The sequence below is a fragment of the Xenopus tropicalis genome, chromosome 9 (assembly GCF_000004195.4).
Source record: "Xenopus tropicalis strain Nigerian chromosome 9, UCB_Xtro_10.0, whole genome shotgun sequence".
Taxonomy (NCBI): Eukaryota; Metazoa; Chordata; class Amphibia; order Anura; family Pipidae; genus Xenopus; species Xenopus tropicalis.
The window spans coordinates 68,839,800-68,852,283 of record NC_030685.2 but is presented as its reverse complement, the minus strand read 5'-3'; the positions used below and the strand labels follow the sequence as shown (position 1 = coordinate 68,852,283).

The window sequence follows — 12,484 nt, the reverse complement described above, 5'->3', positions numbered from 1 at the left end:
TTCTGTCCCTTTCTGTTCTTCTTATTGTTGGTTCTGACATCTGAAACAATGTAGTAGCAGTCAGCACAATAGCAAGTAACTCAAGAACTGGAACAAGCCATTCAGAAAGGGATCTTCATGTAGTGTAAAAATCTAAAATGTAAATATTTTGGGATACAGTCTGCCTGTGATGGCTACTAAACATTATTTCTAATGATAGGGATCCTAATACTACATTGCCGCATAGTGAGCCATTTCCTCTTATCGTTCTGAGATGGGGATGGGCTTTACCAGCGATTGCTATACAAGTCAATACAGCATGAATTAATACGTTTCAAGGCTGTTAGCCCTTTTCACTATATGTTATAGGATGGTACTTTGTTAAATTTGTAGACGTAAATGTATTATTATTTGTGTTAGCAGTAATAACCAATAACCAATAATAATCAGATAAAACTGTAATCTGTAGGGATAAACAAACTGCATTCAACAGCATATCTGGCCAAGAGCTCCAGCTATTTATATTGTATTTAATTTATGTGTTTGTCCACTTATTTTAATGAAACATAACATGTATATACATCAGGCATGGGATCTGTATGTGGGGGGCAGCTAATTACGACGGCCTCTGGGCCCCGTAATTAGAAATCCAGCTTTGGATATAATAAACCTTTATTGGAGGCAAAACAATCCTATTGGCTTTATTTCATGTTTAAATGAGAAGGAATGACTAAATCACTTTGTAATCGCTTTTCCAGCCGGTGCAGTTTTCTCCTAATAGGAGCACCGGCCGGGAGGTTGAGGTAAGTGATTAAAGACACTGGGGGGGTGTCTAACACTTTGGCTTCTCTGGAAAACCCCAGGCATTCTGAACCCCCCACCACCACCATTCTGGATAACTGGTCTCATACTTGTACTTAATCATGGGCAAGGTGCATTATGCCTGTGCCTGGAGTTCTGACTCTGTATTGTTTGGGAGGTTAGAGGGCATGAGTTACAAACACAAGGGTGTTATCTATGTAGCAAAGGTCTTCATTAATTATATCTGAGGAAAGTGCTTAGTTCCATCCCGTAATCATCTCTAGGTGAAGAGTGAAAACACTGTTTATCTGGCTGAAGAGTTCCCGTCCCTTGGCTGTTTATACTCTCGCTGCCATCTGTCACAGGACAGGACTCATGGGCTGGTTCATTTACCTTTTTTTCAGCATTATGGAAATAGATTCTTCACATTATATAAATATATATTAACTGTAGAGGCTAATCTAAATATAAATGTCTTAATTGTAAAACAAAACATGACTGGTGTGATATTTTACAAATACAATACAGGACTTAAAGGAGAAAGAAAAAGGTTAATCACTGGGGTGCACCCAGCAGCATAGTTAGGGGCCACAAAAACATTTTCAGAGGAGCCTGACACACTCAGGCAGGGTAGGGCAGGCAGAGTATGGCACACAAAGGCAGCATAGGGCAGGCAGAGTATGGCACACACGGGCAGCATAGGGCAGGCAGAGTATGGCACACACAGGCAGCATAGGGCAGGCATAGTATGGCACACACAGGCAGCATAGGGCAGGCAGAGTATGGCACACACAGGCAGCATAGGGCAGGCAGGGTATGGCACACACAGGCAGCATAGGGCAGGCAGAGTATGGCACACACAGGCAGCATAGGGCAGGCAGAGTATGGAACACACAGGCAGGGTAGTACAGGCAGAGTATGGCACACACAGGCAGCATAGGGCAGGCAGAGTATGGCACACACAGGCAGCATAGGGCAGGCAGAGTATGGCACACACTGGCCGGGTAAGGCAAGCAGAGTATGGCACACACAGGCAGCATAGGGCAGGCAGAGTATGGCACACACAGGCAGGGTAGGGCAGGCGGAGTATGGCACACACAGGCAGAGTATTGCACACACAGGCAGCATAGGGCAGGCAGAGTATGGCACACACAGGCAGGGTAGGGCAGGCAGAGTATGGCACACACAGGCAGGGTAGTACAGGCAGAGTATGGCACACACAGGCAGCATAGGGCAGGCAGAGTATGGCACACACAGGCAGCATAGGGCAGGTAGAGTATGGCACACACAGGCAGCATAGGACAGGCAGAGTATGGCACACACAGGCAGCATAGGGCAGGCAGGGTATGGCACACACAGGCAGCATAGGGCAGGCAGAGTATGGAACACACAGGCAGCATAGGGCAGGCAGAGTATAGCACACACAGGCAGGGTAAGGCAAGCAGAGTATGGCACACACAGGCAGCATAGGGCAGGCAGAGTATGGAACACACAGGCAGGGTAGTACAGGCAGAGTATGGCACACACAGGCAGCATAGGGCAGGCAGAGTATGGCACACACAGGCAGCATAAGGCAGGCAGAGTATGGCACACACAGGCAGGGTAAGGCAAGCAGAGTATGGCACACACAGGCAGCATAGGGCAGGCAGAGTATGGCACACACAGGCAGGGTAGAGCAGGCAGAGTATGGAACACACAGGCAGCATAGGGCAGGCAGGGTATGGCACACACAGACAGCATAGGGCAGGCAGAGTATGGCACACACAGGCAGCATAGGGCAGGCAGAGTATAGCACACACAGGCAGGGTAGGGCAGGCAGAGTATGGCACACACAGGCAGGGTAGTACAGGCAGAGTATGGCACACACAGGCAGCATAGGGCAGGCAGGGTATGGCACACACAGGCAGCATAGGGCAGGCAGAGTATGGCACACACAGGCAACATAGGGCAGGAAGATTATGGCACACACAGGCAGCATAGGGCAGGCAGAGTAGGGCACACACAGGCAGCATAGGGCAGGCAGAGTATGGCACACACAGGCAGCATAGGGCAGGCAGAATATGGCACACAGGCAGCATAGGGCAGGCAGAGTATGGCACACACAGGCAGCATAGGGCAGGCAGAAAATGGCGCACACAGGCAGGGTAGGGCAGCTAAAGTATGGCACACACAGGCAGGGTATGGCAAGCAGAGTATGGCACACACAGGCAGTATAGGACAGGCAGAGTATGGCACACACAGGCAGGGAAGGGCAGGGCATCGCTCTATCTATCTATCTATCTATCTATCTATCTATCTATCTATCTATCTATCTATCTATCTATCCATTATCTATCTATCATGACTCTATCATCTATTTATCTATCTATCTGTCTGTCTATCTATCTATCATCTATATTTATTTATTTATGGGTTCCTCAACCTAATATTATTTTCCAGTGTATCATTTTTTTACCCAAAAAGGATTTGCCAAAGTGATGCAATTCATCTGCTTTCATCCATATGTTTCATTCAAACTGCCTTTCTGTTGCAGCTTTGCAGGGCTGCCTGGCATTTGACCTGTGAGCAGGGGAACTTGGCGCGTCTGTGTGCTGGGCAGACCATCATTCCTTTTAGAGCTTTGCATAACAATATTTATAATTAACTCTCAGCCCCAGCAGCTCAGAGGGAGTTGAGATGCTTTTGCTTTAGGCCTCACTAATAAGGCTTAAGTTGCTTTGTTCCAAAAATAATCAGGGCAAGGATACATGAAGTACCAAACGTGAATCGGAATATGCAATGAGCGCACAGAGATTACCTATGGACTCGCAGAACAAATTGCAGAGGATGTTACATGGGATGCCTCAGGATCTATATTTAAACTTTATGTAAAGGTTCTGAACCTTCAAAATAAAATGCATTGTGCAAGCCAACCTTTATCTCCCTGTTAAACTTTCCTGTTCGGCCGTTCCTTCCTCACAATGCTCCTACAAACTGTAAGTATTTATATCAATGAAAATCTAGTGTTTCATGCTTTTCTTACCACTTCAGATTGTCAGCTCTTGGAATCAGAACCCTTGTTTACCCTTCAATCAGTTTGTTAATTCCCTGGGCACCAACACTATGTAAATGGAAGCGAATATTGCAGGATAAGAAGGTTCTTTCTGCATAATAATATACAAGAATTTTAAATGAATAACATGAACATGCATAGGATTTTATATACTGTTTTAAAACTGTATTTACAGGAAAATTTATATTTTTTCTTGCAAGTTTAATGGGTGTTCTGATGATGTATAATGAATACCCTTCTATTACTTCATGTACGTGAAGTTTCAGTTGGCAGCCATGGATTCGCCTTTGACCAGCGGGTCAAAAGAACACATTTGAAAGAAATAAGAAATACATTTGAAGTGAGAAAAAAACTTGAGGAAAAATGCCCATTGACTTCAATGTATTTTGGGCAATATAACACATGTAAAAATGCCCATTGACTTCATTGTATTTTGGGCAATATAACACATGTAAAAATGCCCATTGACTTCAATGTATTTTGGGCAATATAACACATGTAAAAATGCCCATTGACTTCAATGTATTTTGGGCAATATAACACATGTAAAAATGCCCATTGACTTCAATGTATTTTGGGCAATATAACACATGTAAAAATGCCAATTAACTTCATTGTATTTTGGGCAATATAACACATGTAAAAATGCATATTGACTTCAATCCATTTTGCAAATATTTTGCCATTTTTTGAATTTTTCAGCAGTTTCACAAAATTATTTCTGTGAAGTTAAACCAGGACAATTTGCTCATCGCTAATGATGTCATTTTATCCATTGATGTATAGATGAATAAATATATTGATTATAATTATATAATCATTATATTCCAAAAACTACATTCCATTTTGGATTGTAGAAGGGGAGACCTTTGAAAAGTTTCCTTTTTTGATTGAGCTGCGCTTGTTTATTTCTGTGCTAATTTGATTTTGTTAATGTTCCCTATTCCTTTTATATCATGTGTATTTTCTCTTTTTATATCATATTAATGATTAATTGCAAATACTCACATATTCACTTTGTTAGGGCCCTTCTATTTTTGTGTGAGTGCCTGTGTTTGAGTTCATGTTTTTATACAATAATCTCTTCAGAATTCTATTTACATTTAAAAGTGTGGTTCGCCTTCAAGTTAACTTGGCATGTTATAGAATGGCCTATTCATGTAACTTTTCAATTTGTCTTTTTGATTGCTTATTATTGGCCTTCTGTAGTGATGGGCGAAATGTTTCGCCAGGCATGGATTCGCGGCAAATTTCCATGTTTCGCCATTGGTGGATTGTTTCGCGAAACGAAATTTGTTGCAAGAATAGTCACGAGCGTCAAAAGAATAGTCACGGCCAACAATTTTTTTGCCGCGCAACATTTTTGCCGTGACAGATTCACTCGTCATTAGCCTTCTTCTTCTTCTGACACTTTCCAGCTTTCAAAAGGGGGTCACTGACCCCGGTGCCAAATAACTATTGCTTTGTGAGGCTACAGTTGTATTGTTATTGTTACTTTTTATCACTCACCTTTCTATTTAGGCCCTCCTCTATTCATATTCTTGTCTCTCTTTCAAACTACTGCCCGGTTGCTAGGTTAAATTGGACCCAAGCAACCAGATAGCTGCTGAAATTGCAAACTGGAGAGCTGATGAACAAAAAGCGAGAAACAGCATTGGCAGCAGTGCAGGATTGAGACCCTGTGGTTTAGACATGTGTTTTATATAACACCTGCCAAGTAAAGCTTGCACTGATTGTCTTAGCCAATAAAGGTATCACCTTTAAATCCCTTGTGTCACTATGTCAAGAGAAACTTTTCAAGCTGTCGGGCTTCTGTAGTCCTATACTTTAGCTAACACACCCAAACCAGACTGATTTGCCATCATGAATTAAGACTACAGAGATAGCTAGCAATTAACTCCTTCCCTAACTTCTATGTGTTCCAATATGATACAATCTGCTTATATTTTCTGTTTGCATTATGGAATGTCAGATATTTTGTAGGTGTTTATAAAAGGCTCTTAATAAAGAGTTTTAATAAGAAGCTGAGGTCTAAACCTTGTGTACCATGGCAGATAATTACAACTAGTAACCCAGGTCCACCAAGTATGGATGAACTCTCAGCTGCCTTGCTCTTCTTTATCAAATACACAGTTGTGGCCTTCTCATACCTACCCACATCTAATCCATCAGTCCCAGGCTCAGCTCAATTCCATTTGAACATACACAATTGAATGTAATCCTCTAAAATGATATGTTCCTTCCTTTTATCCTCTGCTCCGAAATCTGTTGAAGTTGTAACATGTGTGAGATACATTGATGATGTTTCTCTTTCTGGCAACCCACTGAAACCAATTTCTATTGTCTTTGCAGGAGGGCCATGGTGAAGACATACTTCAGAGAGTTAAAGAGGTAAGTAGCTGACTAAGGAACAGCCACTGAAGTTTATTTCACAGTGCACCAATGTTATCAAAAAGAATTAATAATGTTTCTGTTCCCGATAGATCTTTATGGGTAACACAGCTCTAATAGCTACCATGACTTCCTTTGTCTTTCTGCTGGTGTGTTGGATCATCAAAGACAGTATTAAAATCAAAAATATCCATGAAAAGCACGTGCTCATCACTGGATGTGATTCTGGGTTTGGGAATCTGTTGGCACAAAGGCTTCATCGGAAGGGTTTTGGTGTTATTGCTGCCTGCTTAACTGAAAAAGGATGCCAGGATCTGATAGCTTGCACCTCCCCATCAATGAAAACTGTGATATTAAACGTGACTAATGCAAGAAGCATCGATCAAGCCGTGCAATTTGTTGCAGCGGAAACAGGGAGCAAAGGTAACTTCTCAAAAATTCTCTAAATGACCAGTTTGTATGTAGGACAAGATTGTGATAGAAGAGGCTGTATGTCAGTGAAAATGAAATATGAAGATGATATTGTGTGTGTGGGGGGGTCATTTTTGATGCAATTGCAAGTTATTTGACACGACTTTTTTGATGCAACTGTGACTTGCCGAATATTTGTTGTGGCAAATTTTTGTGGCAGTTTTGCGAAAAAATGCAGAATTTTGCAGCATATCCATGCCTGATGCAACACTTCACTCATCATTAGTATTTACTAAAATATGTATATTAGTATATTAGGGACACCCATGGTATGCTTTAAAGGGACACTAAACCCAGCCATAAAGAGTCCTACTGTGCCCCCTAGTTCTCAGTTGAAGAACACATTGAAAATAATTCACCAGTAAGAATTCTACTGACCAAAAATTTTCCCACCAGTGAGAATGCTGATTTCCTTCACCATGTCATTCATTCTGCTTTAATATTACAAACAGTGATTATTATATGTCATTTTGGCTTCATTATATAACACAGGAATCAGACATGGGGATAAAGGGCAGACCTGTTCAGTGCTGGGAAACTGTGCTTAAAGGACATGTAAAGCCTACATTTGCCTACAATGCATATCAGTTGGGCACGTCTCCCCCACCCAAATGGCATTATTTGTACTGCATATATCCCCTCCGTTTGCCAGCACCATCACATTTTCCTAAAGCAAATAGCAGCTTTCACCTGGTGGCCATTTTTCCTCTGATACATAATCAGATACATTTACATTTGCAAACAGCATACACACACAGACCCTTATTCAGAATAAATTTCATCAAGAATACAGGCTCACACAGGCACAACTGTCTCTGATAAAAGTTCTGATTTGTTTGAGCTGAGCTCGGGAGAGGAGGTTAGGAGAAAAAAATTGAAGCAGACAGCTAGAGCTGAGTTTCTATGGGAACCAACAATGCCATCTCTTCACTGGCTGCTAGACGGGGGGGGGCGTGTATAGTAATCTGAGCTTAGAACAACTGAGCATGCCCACAAGCCAACAGCCAAAGCAAATTCCTGAGGGAGGGGCCGAGTGGGTTACAGGAGGAGAAGCAAGTCTAAGTGATTAAGGAGATGTTGCTGCCTTACTATTAACCTCTGGACAACCAGAGTGGCAGGTATTGAAAGATTTCAAAGAGGCTGTTCACTGATTAAATCTGTGTGTGGGGTTTACATGTCCTTTAATGCTCCCAACTCCAATTGCTGGAACAAAGAAGAGGGATATTCTTTGTACCAGCCAATAGCAGTTTACAATTTGAATACACAAATCCGCAGTCTGGACTGTGTATGAGGCCAAGGCATTTGCCTATCTGATCAAATTTTGCTCATTTTAATAAGAATTGGTATACTGGGATAATAGAGTATTAGAAATACGTCTTTGACAGATCAGCAGTATTTGATTTACCTCTTGGATGACCAAATTAGACAAAGACACTAATTATTGCATGACCTTGTCACATGACCTTGTCATCCCTTTATGTACATCTCTAAGAGAGGAGATCACTTAATAACCAAACATCAGGAAGGCAGACATGGTGCTTCTTATGTCTTCACTGCTAAAAGCGTAATGTGACAAATGCCGGAAAAAAGGAGCCATGTGTAGAGAAGGCAGCCATTCATTTACCATAAAACTTCCCTACACTCAATATTGTGCTAATTAAATCTTGATTTCATGATAATACCATGACATAAATATATGAAGTATATGATAAATAACTAAATCTTGTTTCATTATGAAACTAAAAACCCTAACCCGTCCTTTAATCTCTTTGGTGCTTAGGGCTCTATGGCTTGGTCAATAATGCTGGAAGAGCCACACCCATTGGACCCACTGATTGGTTGGATATGGAAGACTTTCACCGAGTTCTTGATGTCAACCTCATTGGGCTCATTGAAGTCACTCTGAAGTTTCTGCCCCTTTTGAAAAAAGCCAGAGGCAGGGTAGTCAATGTGGCTAGTGTTATGGGAAGACTAGCATTTGGAGGTGGCGGATATTCTCTATCAAAATGGGGAGTTGAATCTTTCTCAGACAGTTTAAGGTAATATACCCTACACCTTTGCATTTAGGCAAAACCAGGTAAATCAATTCCACGTTAAAATCACCTAAATCTTTATGACTTCAAAAGAAAAAGAAAGCACATTCAGTAAAGATGCAACAAAAATTACCTTTCAAGCAGCTCCACCTTCCAGTTAGATAATAAACCAATCACAAGCCTCCCAGGCTTCCATTTTCCACCAAATCAGCTTCTTGCTTTCATCTAGTTTCCAGTATTATGGGGGGAAGATGGATTACTGAAACATATCAAAATGTTAACCAAAACCTGCTTAACATTTTAAAAAACACCATCTTGGACAGCAAGTTGGCAGAAGGAGAGCGTAGAATGCACATACAGTATAGTATACTGAGTATACAAATAATGCATTCATTTACCAGGGCGCAGTTACTCATAGCAACCAATATAAAGTTTGCTTTTAAACAAGTGAGCAGTAAACCCTACCGGCATATTGGTTGCTTTGCCTGTGACTGGGCAAACATAGTGCCTTTTATTTCATACTGTAATCCCATTAGAATACATTTCAGATGTAGCAGATGTAAACCTTGTTAAGGGGCACCAAACAAAACTATCTACTTTGCCGCACATTGATTACCTTCCCATTGCCGCTTGTGCCAATTAACTTTATTTGTATGCCATACCATACAGGGCATGTGTAAATGTATTGGGCAAGGGAAGAAGGGGGAAAGAATGAAGGGAATATGGGCTGGGGTTGGGATTGAAGGGTTATTTTATTCAACATGATACAAGTATGGCAGGAGTTTCCTGGACTAATGTGAATCTTACATATGGGTCTATATGACAACATGGTCATTACATGAAGTTCATATGTTATGTAAAGGGCAGCTCCTGTTTCTTTTTTTGAAGGAGAGATATGCAGCATTTTGGGGTGAAAGTGAGCATTATTGAACCTGGCTTCTTTAAAACTGGAGTAACAAACCTTGAAGTAATCGAGAGAGACTTACATCGACTTTGGAATCGTCTAACGCCAGACATCAAGACTGCTTACGGCGACAAATACTTTGATAAATGTAAGTCTAAGCATATGTAGCCGCCTACAGTAACGCTATAATAGGCATTGCTGTCTGAGTTTGTTGGGCAGATTGTTCTTTGTGTTTAGTGTTCTGAGAAATGTCCTCTCTAACCTACCATACCTATACCATGTGACCATGGGTAATCCAGGAAAAGGATCAGTATAGCTGCCATCTTTATACTGTTAACAGCTATAGATATCCAATCAGCAATAATGTTATTGAACCCAGCCATCTGGTAACATTGTTGTTTTACAATCTGTCTCAGTAATTGATGAAGGAAGGAGTTTAGCTGCATGTCAAACTACACATCACCTCAGGGTAACACTTAGTGAGGGCAGAACAATAACCCCTAATATACCTATCACGGTAATCTGTTCTTTCAAAAAGTATGAATAAATACCATCATTTGAAATCCTGGCAGGGGAGGAGGGACTAAAACAGTGTTAACAACTTCTCCACATCTTACAGACAGCATGCAGGAACTACATAACCCACAATGCATTGCACTGACGTTCCTTTCCTTATTGACATCACGTGTGCAGGGAATTGTGGGATTGGGAGGAGGCAGGCTGAAGGCAGGCTGAGGACAGGTGGCTATTGTTACATTTTATTTGAGTCTCACAGTAGTCAGCCAGATCAACAGGGGGCGGGGCTTAGTGAACTGTTCCAAACCATATTATTACATAAAAAAATCATAAAAAGGCTGTATATTTTGTAATTTGATGTAGATTGCAAAGTTGCTTGAAATGGTGTTTACTTTCCAAAAAGCTTAGGTTGAGTTGCCCTTTTTGGAATTAAAATATGGACACTGGGCTAAGTGAGGTCATTGGTGGCAATTGGTGTTTAGTGATGTCATTTTAGTAACATGTTTCATTGATACTTGTGCATCATATTAACTAATGTACTCCTCACAATAAAACAGAAAAACATTACATAAAATCTCCTAGTTCCGTGACAAAAACTTGTGACCCTGTGCCTTTATATAGTCATGGAAGTCCTTGCTGACATCTAATACCCTTATATTTAATAACAGAAGGTACTTTTATTCTTACGTTACACACAACATGAAAACTTTCAATTGCTTATATAAAAAAGGGATTTAAAAATCATATCAGTTTCTAGATCTTTCTACAGTCATGAAAGTCCTTGGTGGCTTCTAATATCCTTATAATGTACAACAAGGTTTTTTTTTTAATCCACTATATACATGCAGTAAAACTATCAAGGCGACACAGAAGTTTATTTGAGGGGCACCTCGTATAAAGTTCCTGCTGTAAGCTCCACCCACATACCCCTCATTCTTTGTCAAACTGCAGGAATTAGCAATAGCAAACCCCACCTTGGTACGAACTAAATCTAATATAAACTAAAAAGAGCCAAGTTATTAGTCCTCTAATAACCAAATTCTTTCCTTCTAGATCTAAAAGTGCAGAAGTTATCCATGAACACTTTCTGTGACGCGGACATCTCTAAAGTTACCAAGTGCATGGAGCACGCCTTGACTGCCAGGTTCCCCAGGACAAGATATGGGGCAGGATGGGACGCCAAGTTTTTTTGGCTTCCATTGTCTTACGCGCCAGCCAGTGTAGCCGACGTCATGCTGAAACTGTTACTGCCGAAGCCCTCAGGCGTAAAAAAGTCACTGGCAAAAAATCAAGTTGATGTTTGATTATACATTTTTTATCTGTGTTTTACTATTAATGATAGGCTCCTCCTGTGCAATTGAAATATGCTTTAAGATTCATGAAATGATTGTGTTTTTTAATACCAAATAAAATGCAAAGGGACCCAAACCGGGGAGAAAAAAAAGAGAATTCCATAAAACGTAAGTATCTAAACTCTTGTTTATAAATAAATTATTTTAAAAACTTGCCCGGCCTCATTAGTCTTTTTAAATGTTACATTTTTTATATTCATGCTCAACTATTTTTTTTTATCTGTGTTTAAAGAGCAAATAATTCCCAAGATCCCAAAAGTCCCTGCTATAGTTGTTACAACACATAAAGCTCCTGTACAGCAATATTATATAATGTAACATACAGAATCAAATAACCAAAGTGGCTACCTGATTATAATGGCCTTACTACATTGCACCTACAGAAGGGCATCTGTAATTTGGAATTTGAAAAGGAAGCATAATATGGAGGAGAATCCTACTTTAAAAGGTTGCACCAAATAATGTAAAAATAAGGTTGTCATTTTTACATTTTTATATGCCAGCCATTGACGTTAAGGGGGTGTGGGACCGAAAAATGTGTGGTGCTATGGTGTGGGGGGGGGGGGGGCAGGGCTATGAGACGGAAGGGGGCAGAGTGTCTGAACTTTAGGGAAAACCAGAGGGAGCTGTAGGGTGGAGAAGGTAATGGGAGGGATGGAAGGAGAGTGGGGGGCAGGATGGAGGCAGAGTGGTGGTGGAATTGGGGCAGGCCAGAGGAAGAACATTAGGTAATTTACAGACAACTACATTGCTGGTAAATCTGTAATCCTGGCCCTGGGCGGGTGGCAGCCCTGTCTGTTTCTTAATGAAACCTGGGACACATCCAACTGGGACATTTAGTATCCCAGGAAAGCCAGGGTGCTATGGGAGCCCTATAAGCACCACCTTTTCTTTGGATTTTATTAACTATCGTATTGCCCCTATTCTCTTCCTGCTGTATATGTTCTGGTCCACTGCCTATCTCCATATCCTTGCCTGGATCCAG

General features: G+C 41.1%; 1 protein-coding gene across 2 annotated transcripts; it reads left to right on the top strand.

The window, feature by feature from the left end:
• Positions 1-3,400: 3,400 nt before the first annotated feature.
• LOC100124842 (uncharacterized loc100124842) lies at positions 3,401-11,653 on the top strand. Of its 2 annotated transcripts, none has more exons than XM_031892456.1 (6): positions 3,401-3,755; positions 6,185-6,223; positions 6,316-6,646; positions 8,475-8,733; positions 9,616-9,779; positions 11,201-11,648. In XM_031892456.1, the coding sequence occupies exons 1-6, from the start codon at positions 3,741-3,743 to the stop codon at positions 11,449-11,451; spliced, it is 1,059 nt and encodes a 352-aa protein (XP_031748316.1). In that variant the 5' UTR covers positions 3,401-3,740; the 3' UTR covers positions 11,452-11,648.
• Positions 11,654-12,484: the final 831 nt, after the last annotated feature.